Source organism: Gymnoscopelus braueri (genome assembly GCF_963280865.1).
Source record: "Gymnoscopelus braueri genome assembly, contig: SCAFFOLD_121, whole genome shotgun sequence".
NCBI classification, from domain to species: Eukaryota; Metazoa; Chordata; class Actinopteri; order Myctophiformes; family Myctophidae; genus Gymnoscopelus; species Gymnoscopelus braueri.
The window spans coordinates 17,822-42,417 of record NW_027660871.1 but is presented as its reverse complement, the minus strand read 5'-3'; the positions used below and the strand labels follow the sequence as shown (position 1 = coordinate 42,417).

The 24,596-nt window shown below is 42.8% G+C and overlaps 1 protein-coding gene across 1 annotated transcript in view; it reads left to right on the top strand.

The window, feature by feature from the left end:
* Positions 1 to 23,194, top strand: part of LOC308081120 (sodium/hydrogen exchanger 2-like) — a gene marked incomplete at its 3' end in the record, with an annotated part of 37,544 nt that extends 14,350 nt beyond the window's left edge. Inside the window, exons 4-13 of the mRNA XM_080457514.1 lie at positions 6,872 to 7,009; positions 11,073 to 11,323; positions 15,203 to 15,420; positions 15,972 to 16,171; positions 17,323 to 17,412; positions 17,582 to 17,652; positions 18,539 to 18,682; positions 20,786 to 20,891; positions 21,549 to 21,636; positions 23,059 to 23,194. Of these exons, the coding sequence (XP_080313640.1) occupies positions 6,872 to 7,009; positions 11,073 to 11,323; positions 15,203 to 15,420; positions 15,972 to 16,171; positions 17,323 to 17,412; positions 17,582 to 17,652; positions 18,539 to 18,682; positions 20,786 to 20,891; positions 21,549 to 21,636; positions 23,059 to 23,194 (1,442 nt within the window). The remainder of the gene's footprint in view (positions 1 to 6,871; positions 7,010 to 11,072; positions 11,324 to 15,202; positions 15,421 to 15,971; positions 16,172 to 17,322; positions 17,413 to 17,581; positions 17,653 to 18,538; positions 18,683 to 20,785; positions 20,892 to 21,548; positions 21,637 to 23,058) is intronic.
* Between the last annotated feature and the right edge of the window lie 1,402 nt (positions 23,195 to 24,596).

The following is a 24,596-nucleotide window of genomic DNA, read 5'->3' as shown; positions in this document are numbered from 1 at the left end:
ATTATGCATAGGTGTGGTTTGGGCGTTACAATGATAAAACCAATCACCGTGCCAGAAGCCATTGCCTTTAAGAGAAGACTGCGCTAGCCGTCATCCCCGATCCAATATATGCTCTAGCCTATCTCCCTGTCTGCAGTCTCTGCACTGTTGCCTGGTCTGATTATTATAAGCCGCATTGGGCTTGTTTTCCTTCTTTTTTAAAATTTTATCCAAATACATTTTTATGTTAATTTGTAGCCTATTGTGTTCACAATAAGCTTGTCATATTAGTCAGATCCGGAATAGTATATGAAAGCCATTTAAAATATTTATACTATTGGTACACACCGGCTGCTCCCAAATAATTAATTACATCATGTTGCGACAACGCTCCTACGTGGTACACAGGCAAACAGTAGCACATGGGTATAATAAATTGGACAGTTTTAGGAAAGGTCTATAGCCTATGTACTCACGTTGGCTGTATTGTTCTATTTCCACCATTCTAATGGATTCCAGGGGTGTGTAAACATCTCTGTAGTAGCTCCATAGTTTCCATATTGTCCCCATTATCTTTCATCATCCACCTTTGTTCAGTAATCCCGAACAGAGCTAAACTTTAAGTTTACATCAATCAAAGCCTCTCAAACCCAGACACATTGCTGCAATGCGTATGTGCGTCGCCTACCTACCCAAAATAACAGACATACAAGCTATCAACGGCGCTGCGTCATGTCTGTCGACAGCTTACAGATCTGTTATTTTGGACAGCATGCAATGAGGCGCGCGCGCCACGGAGAAGCCAAACCAAAAACATTACATTACGTGGTCAACAACATACTAGACATGTAACTTGCTTGGAGCTTTTAATGCAGTGGTTCTCAACCTGTGGGACGAGACCACAATGGAGCACCCAACGCCTGGCGAGCTTGTAGATCTGCTATTTTCACAATATTTATCTGTGGAACCGAGTCAAATAAAATGGGGGGGTCCCCAGTTCAAATATGGTTATTTTGGGGGGTCATGAACGTAGCGTTTACGCGGGGAATATAATAATAATATAGGCTAATATATATAATATAGGCTATAATATAATATTCACCCGCAGCATGGGTTTAACGAGACAGCAGCCAAAATGAAAATCACACTAGATGATCCTATCATCTTATAAAAAATGTAAGTGCTTAAGATTTTAGCCCAAACCCAACGGGACCCGACCCGGCCCGTCGGCACCGGCTGAGCCGGGTCTACGTTTTTTTTACATCCAAATAAATTCACATATTAATTAATTTGTAGCGTAGGCTATTGTGTTCACAATAAGCAACTTGTCATATTAGTCAGATCCCCAAGAGTATATGAAAGCCATTTAAAATAGTTATATATTCTTACACAGCTGATGCCAAATAATTAATCAACAGGGCAGCGCAACGCAAAAGTTAAATCAAGTCATGACGCAGCAGCAGATCGAGCACCCTTTAAAGTTTAAACCATAACATGACATCTTCAGACTATTGAGCTTTCTTCATGTCTTTTTCACCTCAAAGTAAATGTTGGATTATTTCTTCAAATGAGAGCACAGCGGGCAGTAGCCTAGAAGGTAACATTGGATGTGATTTCTCCATCACAAAAATGATTACGGTTATTCTATGAAACATATTTCATAGAATAACCATAATCATTTTTAAAATGGTTATGGGGCAGTGTATATATTTATATAGCCCTATTTGCTCCAAGCTGTTTTTTAAATAAAATATAGACTGCTGGAAGAATTAACGAATTACCAAGATTTAATGAGAAATAAGGCTTCTTTAGAAAAATGACTGACGGGCTGGGCTGGGCCTAATTTGTCAATTATTAGTCGAGCCGGGCTGAAATATTTAGGGGATATGAAAGCTCTAGTTAGTAGTTTGAAGTGCTCATGTGGCTAGTTGCTTCTTTTTGTTTTCATAGACCTGCGGTTGCTTATTTCTCGCCAAGGCTGGCAACACGGCTCATGGTCCAACGCACAAAGCCATTGTAGTGTCTGTGTGCACTTGGCAGGTGATTTTAGAAACCGGCGGGTGGTATTAGATTCCACTCATCATCATCATCGGCGATCACTCGAAACGAGTATGATTGTCCTCCTGTAGGTGGGTCTGGTCATCTGTGGGTCCTCAGGTGGCTGTAGAGGCCAATCCGGGATCCACAGTCTCTATTGCAGTGGGGGCATATGTAAGTGGTGGTGGTGGTGGTGGTGGTGGTGGCGGTGTGAGGAGCTGTTTTGGTGGTGGATCTCTCCTTTCTTTGTTGCCTCTTTGTTTCCGCGGCACAGTGGAGGTCCTTTTCCAGGTGTGCCGTGCCTTCATGGACCATCCTGCTCCACAAGTCTCTCTGGGGGACAGCCTCCTCCCAGTTGGTGAGGTTGAAGCGGCATTTCCTCAGGTGGGTTTTGATGTTGTCTTTATACCGCTTCTTCTGACCCCCTTGGGTACGTTGTCCTTCCTTCAGTTGTCCATACAACATTTGTTTCGGAAGGCGACTGTTTGGCATGCGTATGACATGGCCGGTCCATCGCAGCTGGTGCCGAATGATGGTTGTGGTGATGCTGAGGATGTTAGCTTCCTTCAGAACACTGACGTTGGTTCGCCTATCTTCCCAGTTGATCCTGAGGATCTTGCGGAGACATCGCTGATGGTACTGCTCCAGAGCCTTCAGATGTCTGCTGTAGGTGGTCCAGCTGTCAGCCCCATAGACCAGAGTGGGCAGAACTACAGCTTGGTAGACAAGGAGTTTGGTCTTGGTCTGGATGTCACGATTCTCAAAAACTCTTTTCCTCAGCCTAGCAAAAGCTGCGCTGGCACACCCTATGCGGTGGTGAATCTCGGTATCAATGACAGCTCTCGTGGAAAGAAGACTGCCATGGTAGGCGAATTGATCCACATTTTCCAGGATGTTATCTCCCACACAAATTGTGGGGGGTTGGGAGGGTGTGTCAGGAGCTGGTTGGTATAGGGCCTGAGTTTTCTTGATGTTAATGTCAAGTCCCAGGAGTCGGTAAGCTCTGGCAAAAGCATCCAAGATGTTCTGGAGGTCCAGCTCAGAATGAGCAACTAGAGCATTGTCATCTGCGTACTGGAGCTCTGTAATGGAAGATGTAAGCACCTTACTTTTTGCCCTGAACCTGTTCAGGTTGAAGAGCCCGCCGTCTGTCCTGTAGATGAACTTGACTCCCTCAGGTAGGTTTTGGCTGGTGAGGTGAAAGATGACTGAGATGAAGATGGCGAACAGGGTTGGTGCAATGATGCATCCCTGCTTGACACCAGTGACAACTTTGAAGGGAGCCGTTTCAGAGCCGCCATTGCCAACTACAGTTGCGGTCATATCGTCATGCAACAGACGCAAGATCTTCAGGTACTTGTCCGGGCATCCTATCCTGGAGAGGGCACCCCAGAGGGCAGTTCTGTTCACAGAGTCAAAGGCCTTTGTGAGGTCGATGAACGCCATGTATAGTGGTAGGTGTTGTTCCCGACATTTTTCTTGCAGTTGACGAGCTACAAAAATCATGTCCGAGGTTCCCCTAGCAGGACGGAAGCCGCACTGCGACTCTGGGAGGATCTCTTCTGACAGCGGCAGTAACCGGTTGGCCAAAATACGGGCCAGTATTTTTCCTGTTGTGGACAGGAGGGAGATGCCTCTGTAGTTGCCACAGTCTGCCTTATCTCCCTTCTTGAAGATAGTGACAATCAAGGCGTCCCTGAGTTCGGCTGGGATTTCCTCCTTTTCCCAGATTTTACCAAGGAGGCTGTGGATGTGGCAAAGGAGCTTTGGTCCGCCTTGCTTGAAGATTTCTGCTGGAATCCCATCTGGTCCAGAGGCCTTGTTATTACTCAGTTTCCTGATGGCATCCATGACCTCCTTTTCGGTGGGGGGATCACCCAAATTCTCCATGATGGGTCGCTGAGGAATCTGGTTTCCCTCTCCACTGTGGTGTTTCGATTCAGAAGCTCTTGGAAATGTTCTCGCCATCTGGAACTGATACCTACATCGTCCTTCAGCAGGGTTTGTCCATCTTTAGAGCGGAGGGGGTTTAGGCCTCGATAGCTGGGCCCATAAACAGCCTTGGTGGCATTGAAGAAACCCCTGGTGTCCCCAGAGTCAGCAAGCCTCTGAATTTCCAGGGCCTTCTCCATCCACCATTTGTTCTTCAGCTCTCTCACTCTGCTCTGGACAAGTGCCTTTGCCTTGGCGTGGGCCTGCCTTTTGTCCCTGCAGTTGATGTCGTTCTGCCAAGAACAAAAGGCTTTCCTTTTGGCATCGATAAGCTGTTCTATTTCGGTGTTATTGTCATCGAACCAGTCCTGGTGTTTCCTGGTCTTGTAGCCAATGGTGTCCTTGCTGGTCTCAAGTAGTGTGGTCTTAAGAGCCTTCCAGTGTTCTTCCACATCCTCAGGATATTCTTCCGGGAGTCTCACAAACAGGGCGTTTTGAAGAAGTTGCACCGTGTCTGTGTCTCCAAGGCTGTCGATGTTAAATTTAGGGCGGATTTGACTCCTTTGTGTCCTCCTCTTCTGCCGCAGCTGGATGTTCATTGTGGAGCGGATGAGGCGATGGTCTGTCCAGCTGTCGTCCGCACAGATCATGGCCCTGGTGATGTTAACATCTTTGCGATCTCTGGCCCTGACAATGACATAATCTATGAGATGCCAGCGCTTCGATCTGGGATGCATCCAGGATGTTTTGAGCCTGTTTTTCTGGCGGAAAAGGGTGTTAGTTATCACAAGCTCATGTTCGGCACACTTTGACAGAAGGAGGACTCCGTTGGTGTTGACATTCCCAACACCTTCTTTGCCTAGAGTGCCTTTCCAGAGATTGTGATCCTTGCCTACCCTGGCATTGAAGTCCCCGAGTAGGAGGATCTTATCTTCTTTCGGGATGTTCGATAGAACCTGGTCTAGGGTTGCATAGAAGGTCTCCTTGTCTTCATCCTGTGAGTCCAAGGTTGGTGCATAGGCACTCACAGCCGTGGCCATCTGATCGTTTGAGAGCCTCAGGCGTACGCTCATTGATTCCTACTGGAGATTCGGAGAGTTGGGAGATGAGCCGGTTTCTGATGGCAAATCCCACTCCGTGGATTCTGGGTTCAGCAGCCGCTTTTCCCTTCCAGAAGAATGTGTATCCCCCTTTCTCCTCCTTTAGTTGCCCCTCCTCGGCCAGGCGGGTTTCGGACAGGGCAGCGATGTCGATCTTCCACCTTTTCAGCTCCCTGGCAATGATCGCAGATCTTCTTTCTGGACGATTGCTGGAGGCACTGTCCATAAGTGTTCTCACGTTCCAGGCTCCAAAGTTCATTGTTTTTGTTTTTCTTGTTTGTTTTCGACCGCTAAAAGGTGAACCCACTGGATGCGGTATTCCAGTCAGGTTTATAAGAGGCAGGCTATTTTTAGGGCACCTTTTCTAGCCCCTTCCCCGTGTGGGGTGAGCAGAGTGGACCCTAAATAGGGCTGCTCAGACGTGGGTGCAGCTGCCGAAATGTTCTCTCTGCCTCGGTCCGAGAGCAAGGCGACTGAATCAAACACCCACCGCCTATGTGCCAGTGCATGGCTAGAAGCTCCCAGACTTCACTGTCCTGCTCCCGTTACCGTTTCCTGAACGCCATAGGACTTGTAGGGGGGATTGGGTAATGGTGGGTCCTTCAGGAGAACGCCTGTGCGTGGGATCTTTTAAAGTGGGGAGACTGGTGCACAGCCAGCCACCACACTATCCTTGACAAAGAGAGGGCCAGGGTCCAATGGCATGGAAACCAAGACAATTGGGGGCCCATCTTTGCTGCAGCCTTCTTCCGCCTTTGTGACCGTTGTGGAGCTTCTCTGCAACCATCATTCGCCCACTCCGCCGTTGAGGTCTTTTTTTTGGATCGCTCTTCGTCTGGAACCTCCCCCTTGACCTTACCGCCATGGGTGACCCTACCAGGAGCTTAAGCTCCAGACGGCATCGCTCTCAGGTTCATCGGAACACACAAGGCTCTCCACCACGGCAAGGTGGCGATCCAAGGAGAACTAAATTAGATAGATTCCACTATCCCCCCCCCGAAACCCGTACCCATGTGTGTCTGTAGAATTGCAATGTGGGGGATATAGCAACAACACGCCCACGGGCACACCTCCACGCACAAATAACGGCGTCGGCATAATGGTGACGGGTAGAGCAGGTGCTAGAATAACCTATTGGGGCGGCGCAGCTCCATTATCAGTATTTAACAGGTTAAGGGTAGCGTTGCGGCTGGGAAAACTGGCACAGAATAGAGCCGACAGTGTCCAGCCCTAGGGGTAGGTTGCTGGTTAACACCTCTGACAAGGTTTCAGAGCCCTATCTGGGGCTAAGTGTTTTTGCTCAAGGACACTGCTAATCAGTTAGTAGGCTGCACACACTTTAAATTGTACCTCCGGTGACCGAAAGATTAAGATAATAAAATAAAAATAAAAATAATGGGACGCTATAGCAAAACGTGTTAATATCGCAGCACAATAATTTTATCCACTTGGTCTATTTATATGTTGGCCATTCAAATATAGCAGATATACAAGCTCTCAGCACGTCACTCTGTGCTGTGATCTTGTAGATCTGCTATATTTGAACATTTGTGAAAAATCTTGTTTGAATTCTTTAGTTTTTTACATAAATCTTCTCTCGTGGGGGTCCCTGGCACAAAACATTTTCAGATCTACTGCATTATTGGATGACAGTGTCCCATGCCAAAAATATCAGATCTACAAGTGGCCTAGATCTGATATTTTCAGTGTGGTACACTTTGTGGTATACATATTGATAATAATTAGGCATAACCATCAGCTGTAAATGTATTTTATTGTTCCTTCGCCTCATGCTTTCTTTTTGTTGATTTTTGGGGGTCCAGGAGAACTTGCTGTTCGCGTCCATCATCGCTGCGGTGGATCCCGTGGCAGCGATCAACGTGTTGGAGAACGTGGGAGTCAACGAGGAGCTCTACATCGTCATATTCGGAGAAGGCCTTTTCAACGACGCCGTCATTGTGGTGAGTGAGTGCTGGAGAGGTGTGTGCGTGTGCGTGTGCGTGTGCGTGTGCGTGTGCGCGTGCGTGTGTCTGTGTCTGTGTGTGTGTGTGTGTGTGTGTGCGCGTGCAAAAAGTACTCACATTTTGTACTTCAGTAAAGGTATCAACCGCAATGTAGAAATACTCTGTTACAAGGAAAAGTCTGGAATTCAAAATTTACTTGAGTAAAAGTACAAAAGTATTGGCATCAAGATGTACTTAAAGTACCAAAAGTAAAATAAAAGTACTCGTTATGCAGAAGGTACAATTTCACAAGTTTTGAAATGTATGCAAATCTTTTGAAAATAGCAGATCTACAAGCTCACAATGCGTTGCATCACGAGGCATTGTGAGCATGTAGAAGTGGTTAATGTATGTTTTGTAATAATCAAAATGTACATAGTATCTAGTAACTAAAGTTGTCAAATAATTGTAGTGGAGCAAAAGTACAATATTTGCCTCTGAGTGGAGTAGAAGTAAAAGTACTGAAAATTGGAAATACTCCAGTAAAGTAAAAAATACCTAAATATTTTAGTACAGTACTTCAAGAGGTGGTGCCATGTTTTTGCACTTTTTCTGTTTTTCATGTGTCTATGAGGTTGATAGAACTTCATTAAGGCCCCCGCTGGTGGTTTTAAGGTGTTTCATGTCTTCTCTGACTATTTGGAGTTTTTTCCTGGAGGCTGAAACCTTGAGAGTCAAACGTGCCAATCCAAAAACAGCGACATACTGACGTAACAATGCCCATACCCACCCACCGCACCTCCCCTCATTATCATTGTCATTTATACTACAACCTTTTGTGGGCGGAGCTGCCTCAAACACACGTGTGTGACCATGGCAGGTTGTTCCTGCTGTGTGACAGCTATCAAACAGTTGTTTCACACTTTGCCCATTGACACGGACAAACGTGATCAATGGCTTAATTTCATTTATAAAGACAGGATTTTTCCCTCAGCCCCCTCTACCAGGCTTCGGGTGTGTAGTTCCCATTTTGTTGATGACTGCTTCACCAACTTAGTGCAAGTCAATATGGGATTGCAAACAGGAAAGTACTGAAGCCAGGTTATATTCCGACGATTTATCCTGGAGACACAGAAAGCAGCACCTCAGGAGCGTTACCGGTAAATTAAAACATCCGCCAGCCCCAATAAAATGATTTAGGAGCATGAATCGGTTTGACATAGCCTTGTGTCTGTGACCTCCCCCACCGTTTAGTTGTGGGATTTAGTTCAGCGTCAATAAGATCGCTTCTGAACATCGTATGGAAAATGTAACGGTAGTCGCGGTAACCTACAGTCGTCTGTTGTTACGACGGTGTGAAATAATTAATGGATGGGTTGAAACAACCTTTTAAATCGGGGTTTTGTGCCGGTCTGCGACTCTGCGTTGAATTCAACGTGCAGAGACAGTGCTGGTCGTGAACGCGCATCGCCGTTTAACATGGCGTAGAGTTAGATCAGGGACGAGCCTCCATGTTAATTCAACGCAGGCTGCCAACAAACTAAGATTTTAAACGGTTGTTTGAGCCCATCGATGCGTTGTTTCACGCCGTCGGAACAACAGACATATGTAGGTTACGGCGCCTAGCTTTAGATTTTTCATACGATGTTCAGAAGGTAAAACATTTACATTAAATCGGCAGAACATACCGACGCGGGCGGGACCAACTCGAGTCATACAGTCTCAGCCAACGTTAGGGTCGCTAGAGCTAGTTCAGTTGGATTAGATACATAGCGTGATTGTTTGTCAATATAATAAAAAATAGACGAATTATCTGTGCCTCTGCAAACAGAAGTGTATTATCAAGGTGGAAATGGCTCTGAATACATTATGAGAGCATCTAGTTAGACGTTTTATTTGCATATGCCTACTGTAATATAGCTTATATTTCCATTTTCTAGTAAGGGGATGTATGGAAAAGAATACATAGCCCATTTAAATGGGAATGTCAGGTTCAAGGAATACAAATGCATTGTAATGATAGTAAAATGTGTGCAGTGATGCTATAAATAATGTCACTGATGTAATGGATACCATAGTCATTGTAAGATAAAGTTCTACTTGGATCACAGGATATTGAACATCACCATGGCACATCTGTAAGAATGTATGACAACTGATGGTTCTGTTTAAAGGACAACTTTAGTTTTTTACAACCAAGGTTTATGTTTTAGATTGTAATTAAAGTAAATAAAAGATGAGTGTTAAAATGTTTTAATTTACTGCTTTCTATAGTTTTAGCAATTTTTGCGATCTTTTTTACAGTGGGGGAGGCATTCTGTCCGGTGGCTAAATATGTATTTTTTTAGACAATAACCCTGCGTTTTCTTTATTATTATTTACAGTAGCTCTTCTAGCCCCCAATATTAATCACATCTGGCCATCAAAGACCACCGTACCTTTTTTTTTGTGTAAAAAAGGCATATTTAGCCACCGGACAGAATGCCCCCGCCCACTGTAAAAAATATCGCTAAAATTGCTAAAACTATAGAAAGCAGTAAATGAAAAAGAAATAACACTCATCTTTTATTTACTTTAATTACAAGCTAAAATATAAACCTTGGTTGTAAAAAAACAAAGTTGTCCTTTTTTAAGCCTTTTATTTATCCGTTGCACACATGAGCATTTGGGATTTGAGCAAAGGGTTGATGAGGCTTTCCGGTTATGGAGTAGTTCTTCTTCTTCCTCCTCATCTTCATCTGAACCAGATTCAGGTTCAAACATATATGGCTGTATTTGTCCAATTTGTCCTCCTGCCATTTTGTAAACAAATGGGCAGAACCATGGGCAGTCCTTTAGTGATAAGGGGGAAGGACTAGGACAGGTGGGTGGTCTTATAGGAGGAGGCGGAGGGACTGGATTAGATGGGTGGTGCTAAGTGAAACCAGGTATACTTAATGAACTGGTGGGTGTGTCTACATAAAAACAACATTTTAACACTTACTGTACACTTTTTTTTTTGAAAAAAAAATCCTTACATAATAATAATACCTTATGATCAGGTTTTAGGGTTGAAAAATATCATGGCACTCCATCTTTCAGTAAATTGACTTGGTTACTTTAATCCGCTGATTAGACAGTAGACTAAGGGGCGGCAGTGGCTCAGGGGTAGAGTGGCCGGGTAGAGTGAACTGGAAACCGCAAGGTTCCCATTTTGACTTCCCAGTTCGACTTCCCTCAGAGTTAGTGTCGCAGTGTCCTTGAACAAGACGCTGAACCCCTAATTGCTCCCGATGAGCAGGTTGGTGCCTTGCATGGTTTCCTCCGCCATCGGTGTATGAATGTGTGTGTGAATGGGTGAATGTAATCTATGTAAACATCTATGTAAGCGCTTTGGATAATAGCGCTATATATAAATGCACCATTTAATACACTGGACAACAGAAATCCTCTATTCTTCTTCAAACGGACTTATAACTGGTAGAACAGCTAGCTTTTGGCAAATGTTCCCCCCAGAATACGGATGCCGGGGTTCAAGTCGTTAAAAAACCCAAAACAAAGGTGCGTCCTGTGTGTCAAAAGTGCCGCGTTGAAAATGTGTGCAAATCTTTGAATATATATTTTTTGAAGCGAACATTTGTTACTCAAATCTTTGCTTCTGGGGATTCTACAAATGTCTTCTAAATCCTAACAGTTTTTTGAATAAAACTTATGTTGCTAGTGGTTCTCAAACTTTTCCATGTCAAGGACCCACAAAATTATACGTATTTGACCGCGGACCCCCATCTCAAAATTATTCGTTCCAGGGACCCCCAGAAGCAAAGATTTGAGTTACAAATGTTCCCTTTAAAAAAGTATATATATATATTTTCAAGATTTTTCTAAAATAGCAGATCTACAAGCTCGTAGCTTGTAGATATACAAGATATACAGATACTGTACAAGATATGCAGATAAGCTACGAGCTTATCTGCTATTTTTTAATAGCCAAAGAAATCTAAAAATGACACAGATGCGTTCCCGGTCCTAATAGTTTAATGTCAGGTCTTACTCTTGATAGACGACCATCATCATCTCTTTAATATGTTCCTCTTCTCTCCAGGGCCTGTACAACATGTTCATCTTCATGGCGGACGTGCCCGTGGTGGAGTCGCCCGACGTCTTCCGGGGCGTGGCAAGCTTCTTCGTGGTGGGCGTGGGCGGCGTGTTCGTCGGCTTCCTCTTCGGCATCCTGACGGCCTTCACCACGCGCTTCACCAAAAACGTGCGGCAGATCGAGCCGCTGTTGGTCTTCGTGTTCAGCTACCTGGCCTACCTGGTGGCCGAGATGTTCAATGTCTCCAGCATCATGGCGTGAGTGTAAAACACTGTTTGTCAGATTTTCCGAGAGAAACAAGCAACCAGTGATGGAAAGTAACTACTAAGTACTGTACAGTTTTGAGGTACTTTTACTTTACCGGAATATTTCCAATTGTCGATACCTTTACTTCTACTCCACTACATCTCAGAGGCAAATATTGTACTTTTTACTTCACTACAATTATTTGAAAACTTAAGTTACTAGTTTCTTTGTAGATTTTGATTATTATTACAAAACATACATTTCTCATTTGTATTTAAATTTCAGCCATTTGAAAATAGTCAATTTACAAGCTCACAATGCGTCGCATAGATCTGCTATTTTCAAAAGATTTTTATGCATTTGAAAACTTGTGAAATGGGACATTCTGCACAATGAGTACTTTCTACTTTTGGTACTTTAAGTACATTTTTATACCAATACTTTTGTACTTTTACCCAAGTAAATTTTGAATTCTGGACTTTTACTTGTAACAGAGTATTTTTATTTATTGATTAAAAAGTACTTTATTTGAGTACTTTTTCCACCACTGGAAACAGGCGACCAGCAGGTCTATGAAAACAAGACCAAAAGAAGCGGCGAGAGCACTTTAAACCTGATATGCATCAAATAGCCGATCTACAAGCTCACAGCGCATCAGAAAGGTGTATTTTTTTTAACCATTCACCAACCAACACAAAACACAAATCTGGTACAGGGGTCCGTGGAATTCATTTGGGTTCCACGCTTGACATGAAAATGTTTGAGAACCACTGATTTAAACAACATTATGAAACCAGACCCAAACTAGAAAAAGTGCTCCTCGTAGCACAGGTCTCCGCCAGGTCAGGTATTCTGGCCTCCTGGTGGCGCTATAATTGGCCAATGTGAAAAGGGTGCCAACCGTTCTTGCATTGACACTGCATTCATGATTTGATGCATTTTGTTCCAAAAATGTGTTTTGCTGCTAACAGGCCAAAGTGAGAAGGGTGCATTTCTTCCTCGGCCTAGTGGGAATGTGCGTGTGAAATTTCACAGAAATCGCAAGCTGTGTGTATACTTTGAGGCTTTTTGTTCAAAACGGACCAATCCTGCAAACTTTGGAAGCCAACCTTATAGGCAATGAGGATGGAATATGGGAAATCGGACAGATCTGTGTTGATCACATGACTATAGTGATACTGTGTACTGATTTGCATGACGTTTGGATAACATTTGTAGGAGTAATATAAAGAAATGGGTTTTGCACAAATCGGCCTCCTGGTGGCGCTATAACAGGCCCATGTGAAAGGCAGAGGTTCTGAATTGGCATCCAGGGAGTGTGTGTGCACAGTTTCGGAGCGACCGGGCCAACGGTGCCGGAGTTTAGCTGGTGACAGACGGACACACACACACACACACACACACACACACACACACACACACACACACACACACACACACACACACACACACACACACACACACACACACACACACACACACACAAAGTCTGTGGATCCCCATAAGACGGGGATTAGAAACTAATAAAGGCCTGACAAGCTGAGTCATCCATGGAGAGGGCTATGTCAACAGGTCTCCCTGGACACCTAATCTCTCTGAAGATTTGCATGACCTTTGGATAAAATCTGTAGGAGTAATATAAAGAAATTGGTTTTGCACAAATCGGCCTCCTGGTGGCGCTATAACAGGCCCATGTGAAAAATTTGGGGCAAATGTTCTGAATTGGCATCCAGGGAGTGTGTGTGCACAGTTTCACAGCGACCGGGCCAACGGTGCCAGAGATTAGCTGGTGACAGACGGACGGACGGACGGACGGACACACGGACACACGGACACACACACGGACGGACGGACAGGGGGTAAAACATACTCTCTCGCCATGCCTTACGGCCTGGCGGAGACAACAAGTAACTACACTTTAGAAACAAGCCTAAAATACTACTGCACCAATATTTACAAGCGTCTTACAGAAAAACAAGCCCAAACTCGCTTATAATAAGAATCCCCCATACAGCATTTGTGTTGTTAAAAGAATTGAAAACATATTCCAAATTCTTCACATCACGACAACGATAAGCTTGTAGATCGGCTATTTTCAAATATAATTGTGGGCTCGCTGCATGCAGTAGCAGCGAGCACACTATTGATGTTCTACATTATTTCTTTATTCTCTCCCAAAAGTTTGGCACCTAACTACTCCTACATACTTTCACTTAGAAACTCCATTCAAACTGTAAAAATAATCCAGCTTACTGTGGACACGTGTGTCTTATCTTTTTGAAATGATTTGTAGTTTTTGAAATATTTACACCCCTAAAAGTCTATGGGAAAGTCAATAGTTATTTGAAAACCCCATTCTCTTTCACTTGTTTAAAATCATGTTACTTCAGCATGCTTTAGCTTACAGACTCCATTTAAACTTTAAAAGGTTGAGGTACATTATGACTTCCATTGCTGTGTTTAACTTTTTGATCACTTTTATACTTTTGAAGCTATCCCACTTTAAAGCACATGTGGATCTCACAGTCTTTTCAGCTTTTCCAATACACACTAATGGTGTTTGCTAGAAGGGAGAGAGAAGGAGATAGGAGGAATGGCCCATATTTTCGTTAAGTCACTGTGGCTGCAATTTTTACACTACAGATATCTTTTTACATCACCAAGTGCGCACAGGTCTGCTCTCCAATTTAATCCAAAGAAGCTAAGCTGTGTGATGTATACATTTTTAGTTAAGACCATTAATATCAACCCATGTCCCTTTACACTCTAGCAATCAGTACACCTGGTGACAGCTAGCCTGTCAGTCATTGGCTGCTCAGTGGTGCTGCAAAGTAACAAAGTACTCAAGTACTATGCAAGTGCTTACAATGCACAGTACAATTTTGAGGTACTTTTACTTTACTTTCCATTGTTGTTACTTCTACTCCACTACAATTACAGTATATGACAGATATACACAATACAAAACCTACAGTAACCACACAGCCGATCTACAATGTGAGTGTTATGAGCTTGTAGATCTGCTATTTTCTGAAAAGTTGAGTATTTTACTTTGGTACTCAAATGCTAAAACGTTTATACACTGCAAGCTCCAAAACTCCCACCCCCCATACTCCACCACCACCACCACCACCCCACCTCCCACACCACATGACATACATCCCTCTGTCATACTTTGACTATTCGAAAAAAGCCGATCTACAATGCTATGCATTGGGAGCTTGTAGATCTGCTATTGTCAGATAAACCTTGACAGTCTTTGGAAAGTTTGAGTACAGGGGGCGGCAGTGGCTCAGGGGTAGAGTAGCCATTAGAGTGGATGGATGGCAACTGCGAGGTTCCCAGTTCGATCCAGGGCTCCCCCAGAATTAGTGTCGAAGTGTCCTTGAGCAAGACGCTGAACCCCTAATTGCTCCCGATGAGCAGGTGCTTTGCATGGTTTCCTCTGCCATCGGTGTATGAATGTGTGTGTAAATGGTTGAAATTCTAATGGCAATAATTTTGTAAATTTAAAGCTACAATTTAACTAATGGTGTGTATTGGTCAACATAACCCCACACAACCCCCCACACCCCGTACCCCCCCCCCCCCCCCCCCCCAACTCCCCACAATATTTTCTAGTTTAGATCTGCTATTTTCAAAAGATTGTTGACATTTTTAAAACTGGTGAAATGGGTGATTCTGCGTAACGACTCGAGTACTTTTACTTTTGGTACTTAAAGTATATTTTGATTCCAATACTTTTGTACTTTTACTCAAGTAAATTTGGATTATCTGACTTTTACTTGTAACAGAGTGTTTCTACGTTGCAGTATTGATACTTTACTTAAGTAAAAAATGTGACCCTCCTGCCTCCTCCTGGTCCCTCCTGGTCCCTCCTCCTCCTGCAGCATCGTGGTCTGTGCCCTCACCATGAAGTACTACGTGGAGGAGAACGTGGCCCAGCAGTCCTGCACCATCATCCGCCAAATGGTCAAGATGCTGGCCTCCATCTCCGAGACGCTGGTCTTCTTCTTCCTGGGTGTGGTCACCGTCACCACGGAGCACGAGTGGAACTGGGCCTACATCCTGTTCACGCTGCTGTTCGCCTTCGTCTGGAGGTTCCTGGGTGAGGAGGGGGAGGAGGAGGGGGGGAGGTCCCCAAATGATTAGCTTAACCCATTAAGACCGGGAATCTGTGTCATTTTAAGATTTATTTCGCTATTCAAAAATAGCAGATCTACAAGCTCGTAGCTTGTAGATCTGCTATTTTTGAAAAATCTTGAAAATGTGTGCAAATCTTACATATATATATATTTGTTTTCAAAGCGAACATTTGTAACTCAAATCTTTGCTTCATGGGGATTCTACAAATGTCTTCTAAATCTTAACAGTTTTTTGAAAAAACTTATGTTGCTGTAATCAGTGGTTCTCAGTGGAGTAAAAGTACTCCACTACAATTAGTAACAAGTACTCTGGGATGTAGTGGAGTAGAAGTAAAAGCATTGGAAATTGGGAATACTCAAGTAAAGTACAAATACCTCAAAATTGTACTTAAGTACAGTACTTGAGTCTATGCACTTTAGTTACTTTCCACCACTGATCTTTACACGTAAACCTGTGATGTGACAATAACTGTTGATTCCTCTAAACCCTCTCGTCTCCCCTGCCCTCCTCCAGGAGTTCTGGTGCTGACCCAGATCATCAACCGGTTCAAAACCATCTCTTTCACCTACAAGGACCAGTTTGGCCTGGCCTACGGTGGCCTGCGAGGGGCCATCTGCTTCGCCCTGGCCTTCACCCTGCCCGGCAACATCAACAGGAGAGAGCTGTTTGTCACCGCCTCCATCGCCCTCATCATCTTCACCAACTTCATACAGGTATCACCGCATACGGCCAGGTTTCATCATATCAAGCAGTGGTGGAAAAAATACCCAAATGTTTTACTTAAGTAAAAGTATCGATACTGCAATGTAGAAATACTCTGTTACAAGTAAAAGGCCGGAATTCAAAATTTACTTGAGTGTAAGTGCAAAAGTATTGGTATCAAAATGTACTTAAAGTACCAAAAGTAAAAGTACTAAAATGTTTGAAAATAGCTTGTAGATCGGCTATTTTCAAATAGCCTAGGTATAGAATAGGGCTTAAGTGGTTAATGTACGTTTTATAATGTAATCATTTATATCTGCAAAGTAACTAGTAACTAAAGTTTTCAAATAATTGTAATGGAGTAAAAGTACAATATTTGCCTCCGAGATGTAGTGGAGTAGAAGTAAAAGTATAGACAATTGGAAATACTCCAGTAAAGTAAAAGTAACTAAAAATTGTACTTAAGTACAGTACTTGAGTAAATGTACTTAGTTACTTTACACCACTGATATCAAGGACCCCCAAATTTATATGTATATGGCCGTAATCCCCCGATCTGAAAATATGTTGTGCCAGGGACTCCCATAAGAGAAGATTAGTTTAAAATCTTTTAAAAAAAATATTCAGAATTTTTCAAGATTTTTCAGATGTTTAAAAAAATAGTCGATCTACAAGCTCACAACACATTGCACCGTTGTGAGCTTGAAGAGCGGCTATTCTTGAATTTGCTATATTCTTGAATAGCCGCAGTTTGTGTTTACGCGTGTTTTCATAAATGAATGCCCTATTTTAAACGTTGTCGTTCGACAGTGTCGCTCAAAAATAGCTGATCTACAAGTTCATTGATCTACAAGTTCACCCAATTTCTTTTTTCTATCAATTACACACACCCCATGAAGCATTGAATTCATGGAGATTTTTTAGTTTTTGTCGCATTCCTGAGACAATAATCTGATGACCAGCGGAGACTCAAAGAGTCTACTTTGAGTCTCCTACTGGATACATTAGCATCTTTCCACCGGTCATCAAATTATTGGCAGGAATGCGACAAAAACAAAAAAGATCTCCATGAATTCAATGCTTCAGGGGGTGTGAAATTGATAGAAAATAAATATTTTTTGGGGTAAACTACTCCATTCGATATTGATCTGTTATGTTACAGGGTATCAGTCTTCGTCCTATCATCGAGTACATGAACCTACGAAGGACCAACAAGGAAATGAGATCCATCAACATGGTGATTCACAACAGGGTGTGTACAGTTCACTTTGTTTTCTGCTTCTCATTCACTCATCTCTATGTCTCTGTCCAAAGTTGACCCCTGTGTGTGTGTGTGTGTGTGTGTGTGTGTGTGTGTGTGTGTGTGTGTGTGTGTGTGTGTGTGTGTGTGTGTGTGTGTGTGTGTGTGTGTGTGTGTGTAGCTGATAGAACACACCATATCTGGCATTGAGGACCTGTGTGGACAGTGGAGTCATCACTACTGGAAAGACAAGTAAACACTTTACACTCTATATGTTATCTGTTATTATCAAACTTGTTCTGCTATTTTTGAATAGCCAACGCTAAAATCTAAAATGACACAGATACTTTCCCGGTTTTAATTTGTTAACCCATTCAATCCGGGAACACATCTGTGTCATTTTTAGATTTCTTTGGCTATTCAAAAGTAGCAGATCTACAAGCTCATAGCGCGGCACCGAGTGCCGCGCTATGAGCTTGTAGATCTGCTACTTTTTATAAATTGTGAAATTTGTGCAAATCTTTGAATATATATATTTTTTAAGTAAACATTTGTAACTCAAATCTCTGCTTCTGGGATCCCTGGAACAAAATATTTTACACATTTTCGCTTTAAGAAATATATATTCAAAGATTTGCACAAATTTCAAGATTTTTCAAAAATAGCAGATCTACAAACTCATAGCGCAGCACTCGGTGCCGCGCTATGAGCTTGTAGATCTGCTATTTTTGAATAGCCAAAGCAATCTTGAATGAAACAGATGCGTTCCCGGTCTTAATGGGTTAAACAGCTGAAATGATTACAAGATTAACAGAGGCATAACTTTTCTTTTGGAATAAACACGCATGGACAAACGCAAACTTTCTCTTATGTTCTCTGTCTGTCTGTCTGTCTGTCTGTCTGTCTGTCTGTCTGTCTGTCAGATCTAAGCTCACAACGCATCGTGTTGTGAGCTTGACAAAACTAGACAAAAACTAAAAAATTTCAGATGACTAAAATATGACTAAAACTAAATGGATTAAAAATGTGACTAAAACTAAAACAAAATTTGCAACACTGCTGTCTCTGTCTCTCTCTCTCTCTCTCTCTCTCTCTCTCTCTCTCTCTCTCTCTCTCTCTCTCTCTCTCTCTCTGTCAGGTTTAAGAAGTTCATTGACAACGTGCTGAGGTTCATCCTGATCCGGGACAGGAAGTCAGAGTCCAGCATCGTGTCTCTCTACAAGAAGCTGGAGCTGCAGAAGGCCATAGATCTCAGCGCGGCGCCCTCTGTTGTCTCACTGAAGTAAGTACACCTGTCTGCAAGTCATTTAATGGACCCTTCGCTAAACCCCACCCCAAAAGCGATTGTCCAATACCAGCTTAGCAACCGTTGTTAGCCTGGCATAGGTCTGGCAAGCTTTCGTCACCTGCCATAGCTGTCAATGTTATTTCGCCCACACACACACACAATCATTTGCAACATAATAGCAAGAATAGGAATACCACGATAACGCAATGGTGACTATGAACCACGTACCCAAACCCGTTGGAGGCTGCTTTTCCCAAGCTGAAATCTGCACTTAAACTGCAAGGCTGCATGGCTGTGTTGTGTTGAACACATACACAGCTTAACGTCAGGAAAGTTACACGACTCACTCGCCCAGGTGGTGTCAATAATAGGCTACTAATCACCGTAATCGTAACAAAATTCAGAATCACAGCGCTGCCTGTTTCGGATTCCGCACGTTAAAGTATATTAATTCATTTGTTCGTCTATTTATTAACTGCTACTGCAGTCTTACCCTGCGGTACATGAAAACTCCTGTTACAGTCATGGATGAACTTCAGCCTGGTGTTTGCACTTTCTCCATTTACGGTCCGTACATCTTTATAAACGTTCAGATTTCAAATATAAAGTGCTTACCCCATGGCCACGGATGTTACAATTATGCACGGGACTCTCAAAAGTACCCGTATATTCTGTATTGTTCAATAAAAAGCATTTTAATCTGATCAGTGGCCATTTTCTCATAATTTATCAGAGTGCAATACACCTACCAACCGATAGGGTCGCTCAGTTGAAAGCATATGGAGAAAATGGCCACCGATCAGATTAAAATGCTTTTTATTGAACAATACGGATGATACGGGTACTTCTGAGAGCCCTTACATAAATGTAACATCCGTGGCCATTGGATAAGCACTTTATATTTGAAATATGAACGTTTATGTAGATGTACGGGCCATAAATGGAGAAAGTGAAAACACCAGGTTGTAGTTCATCCATGACGGTCGTGACAGTCGACCGTCGTGTATCCATGGCTATTACTCCCTCTAACATTTCCCATGTTTTTAGTTTATTGAAATAATGTCATGCACATTTGTCCAGTGCATAGCCTACTGCAGGCCGTGTTGACTACATTTAGAAGAGATTTTGAAGCTCTTGCTCCTGAAATGATCGATTATTTTTAAGGGGAAAAGCCATCATTTAACATGCAAGTCAATGGGTGAGAAGCAGAGTTGCCAGGCGCTGCCAGGCCTGGGTGTGACTAACTTCGCACCACCAGTCACAGAGTGGAGTGGGTGGGGCTTAGCGAAGGGTCCATTGTGCCACTCTTTAACATTTACATTTAACATCGCTGTTGTTGTCGGGAAGAAACCTCTTCTCTCCATATATATATATTTTTTGTTGTTTTGTTTAGTTTTTTAATTAATGCCCTACTTGATTATATTACAGCCAACAGCGTCACACAAAGGTTTAAAAAATAGCATATCTACAAGCTTGAAACGCGGCACGAAGCGACGCGTTTTGAGCTTGTATAAAAACGTTTTTTTATACTTTATTGCAGGTTCGTACATGTACATGTTATCGATTTCAGCCAATTATCAATTTATATTAAGTTTTCTTCACCTGCTTAATTCATACTTTCTTTATTTCCCCTTTTTTTCCCCTCCCTTTTTTTTATTATTAAACTATGTATAATATTTAAACTTATTTTTTTATGATGCAAGATGTGAAGAAGTTGGGGCCAGGGAGATGAGACTTCTGTGACTTGGCCGGGTCACAGAAAAGTTGATGCAACCTTTTACTGTTTAGGGTGAGATTTCAAGAGAAATATTGGCTCGTTGATTATACAGTTATTGGTGTTGGTGTTGGTGTAGCCATTTCAGAATATCAGTGGGTCTCATCTCCTACTGCTGTTTTTTATACTTTTGAATTTGAATCCTGAAAATAAAAAATTTCCACCCGACAGATACGATTATGCTAGTGTCCCTAATGACTTTAGAATAGTTGAACAGGGAACACTTTCAAGATTTCAGATGTCAGTGCCTTGCTCAAAGGGACACCGTTTTTAACAGGCTATTGAACTTGGCCATTACTGATACCTCCTCTCTCTCCTGCCAGCGATGAGAAAAAGGACTTTGCAAGACCCAAGAAGACGTTCATGGCAGGGGACATAAGGAAGATGCACAACGTCCTGGACAATAACATGTACAACATCCGTCAGAAGGTGAGTCTGATTTATGAGCTTGTAGATCAGTTTTTTTCAAATGGCCTAAAGTGGTTAATGTATATTTTATAATGTAATAATTTATATCTACAAACTTTCCACCACTGCTGCCTACAATGTTGCTACCAGCTGTATGTGCGTGCATGCGACAATAAACACCTTGTACCTTCATTATGTTAAAGTAAATGCAATGTTTTTTTTTATGTTACTTTCAATTTTTCTCTCTGACCTCTCTGTCCGTGTTATTCAAAACAAATCCCCAGACGATTGCTTACAGCACCAGACACAACCTGCCCGACAACAGTAAAGCCAGGGAGATCCTGATTCAGCAACACCCCAGGTTCAGGAGAAGCCTCCTCCCTGGAACCCCCCCCCCCCCCCAGGAGGTAAATGAGACAAGTTGGGGCCAGGGAGATGAGACTTCTGTGACTTGGCCGGGTCACAGAAAAGTTGATTGAAATTTTTTACTGTTTAGGGTGAGATTTCAGGAGAAATATTGACTCGTTGATTATACAGTTATTGGTGTTGGTGTAGCCATTTCAGAATATCAGTGGGTCTCATCTCCAAATCCAAGGGCCCCCCAACTCTGGTTATAGATAAACCAGATGCATAGCTTAAAAATTGTGAGTTTGACCTTAGACCTTTTTTGATCCCCAGAGGGCATCCAGCAGATCTCAGAAGTACTACTCTCTTCAGCCTGGTGGAGATCTGGAGTCTGCCTTCCCTCGCAGAAGATCCTCTCATGGTGAGTTTGGTCTTGTTTTTCTTGTTCACACATGTACATAAATGACAAGGCTTCGTGGCAATGGGAGTCAAAGTGATAACGAATAGGTGCAGGTGAGACACAACACAAAATAATTTACTAAATGAACACGATTCAGTAAGTACCCAGATTAAGACATGACCTGATTCCTTAGAAAGGTCTTATACTGAACCCGATTAAAGGGATAGTTCACCCCCAAAATGCCTTTTTTCCTATCGATTAGTCACCCCATGAAGACTTGAATTCATAGATTTTTTGGAAGCCAATAATTTGATGACCGGCAGCTGCTCCGGTAGGAGACACAAAGAGTCTCCTTTGTGTCTTCTACCTGAACCGCTGCCTACCGGTCCTCTGGTCATCAAATTATTGGCTTAGGAATGCGACAAAAAACTAAAAAACATCCATGAATTCAAGTCTCCATGGGGTGACTAATCGATAGGGAAAAAAATATTTTTTTTTTTGGGGAACTATCCCTTTAACACAGCTACATTTCTGCTCAATCTTTCCTTTTATTTATGCATAGTGTGATTCATTTAGAAGAACGCATCAACTGAGTCAAGGGGGAAAAGACCAAATGAACAGCTCAGTGTTGCTATTTGACAATCATGCCCCTTATGTATTTGATTTGACTGTGCCTCCCTGTTATTAGACTTGTTCTACAGTTTCTTGCTTATTTATTTACTCTTCCCTAGTTTATTCTAACTCTGCAACTGCTAGAGCTTGAGCACAAAAGGGACATTTTCCTTCTCCTTTCTGTGTTTTACTTTGTAAAATGTTGTGTTATGCATCACAGTACAATTCAAGTAACCCCTATACTCAATGTTTCCCAAACAGTGGGTCGGGACCCATGTTTGGGTCGTGGACCAATTTTTCTGGGTCGTGAGTAAATATCCCCTGTTTGTTTTGTTTCCTACGTATACAAATAGACAAATACAATCATTTTCATCAATTAAAAACTATTCCAACATTTTTCAAAAGTATTTCATGAATTAAATTAAAAGAAATACAAAAATTTTCAATAAATCAAAAAAACACTTATAGGCCTATTGGTAACCGGAGTCCCTCAGGGCTCAATACTCGTATCTTTTCTGTTTTCTGTTATTGTGGGGAAAGCTTTCGCTGAAAATAGCAGATCTACAAGCTCACAAAGCGACGCGCTGTGTCGCGTTGTGAGCTTGTCAATCTACTATTTTCAGCGAAAGCTTTCACCACAATAGGGATGCTGGGGTTTAAGTGGTAAGTGGTAAGAAGTAGTGAAAATAGCAGATCTACAGAAGATGTAGATCTGCTTGTAGAACTGCTATTTCCGGGTCTCGGAACAAACGTCTCATTTCTCTTTTGGGTCTTGAGACAAAAAGGTGTGAGAACCAACTGCTCTAACTCATCCTCTCCATCCTCACACAGAACGCTCCCTGATCCCCCCGAGGAGGCTGGACACCCTCAGGAAGGTGGTGCCAGACCCTGCGCCAAATGGGGCAGGAAGGCGCCGGTGCCCTTTCCCAGGAGACCTCCCCCTCTGCCACCACCTTCCTCCTGGAGGGTGCCGGACCACTTGCCCCCCCCCCAGGGGGGACAACGGGGGGGGAAGGTGGGGACCCCTTACTTAGACGCTCATCATCACAGGGGTCTGGCCGTTCACATCACAGGCCCTGAGAGGCCGTTGTGTGTTTGTTTTGTTGCACAAACGTTTAAAAATATAGACAAATTACAACTTTTCATCAATTAAAAACTATTCCAACATTTTTCAAAAGTATTTCATGAATTAAATAAAAAAAATCTAATAATTTCCAATAAATCAAAAACACACTTAAAGGAGCATTACACCCCTGGAAGAACTTGCAGTCACTCAATGTTAATAATATATATATTAATTATCTATTATAATATAGTAGATAACAGTAGCAAAATTTCAAATTTGCACCCTATGGCCCGAAAAATATAGAAGTCTTGACTTTGACTGGATGACTGGGGTTTGGCTGCATTACTACAATGACCACAATGCTTTGTGGCACTGCTCTTCCTTGTGGGGAGGAGGCTGCGTGGGGGCGTGGTCTACATTGTAACTTTCCCCTCCCAGTTCTCACTACAACAACATCAACAAACACATACAGCACATTGGCCAGTGTTGCCATGTCTGCTTATTATAAGCGGCTGGTTTCTAAAATGTAGTTGATATTTGGGCTCGTTTCCAAATGTTTTGATTGTTTTTTATGTGAGGGGTAGGACCTTAGGACCTGGGAGCTCAGAGCAGGTGGCAGGAACAGCCTATATATGGTAAGGGGAGCTCTCGTGAGAGCAGAGAGAGTCGCGTTTGTTCTCGCACGTCGTGTGTGTTGCTCTGAGTTAGCGTCTCACCGGTGGCCAGCACCGTGCATCCAAACTTTACCACAGAGGTATGTTACAAAATGCATTTGGTTATGCTTCATTTGTTTGTTTTATGAGTTGTTTTTGTACTTATTGAAACCATTACTTACTGAATGATTACTGCACTCCTAGAATCTCTGGTGCTGTGCAGCAGTCAGCAGACTTGTGTGGGAGCCAGAAACCACACATTATGTGTATTAACAGAGTCTGAGGTAGGAGTTAACTTATATGTTCATGGTGTTTGACCTAGAGGCTCATGTACATAATAGAGTTTATTGCATTCACCCAGCATGGTTGTTTATGACTAAACCTACACTGTTTTGTATGTTTAAATAATATGATTTTCTGCATTATATTGTAGAGTGCCAGATCGAACCAGACCCTGGTCAGCCCATGCTCCTGCCGTTGGGTGCACAGGTGCCTATAGGGCCTATAGGTAGGAAGATGGGCTTGCCAGTATATTGTATGTATTGTGTAATGATGATGGTGCTCAGTGATTAATTAGTGTTTTTGTATTATTGTAGGCTGAACTGGTGACACACAGGATTGTGGTCAGCAGGCAGCCGCTGCTCTTTTTC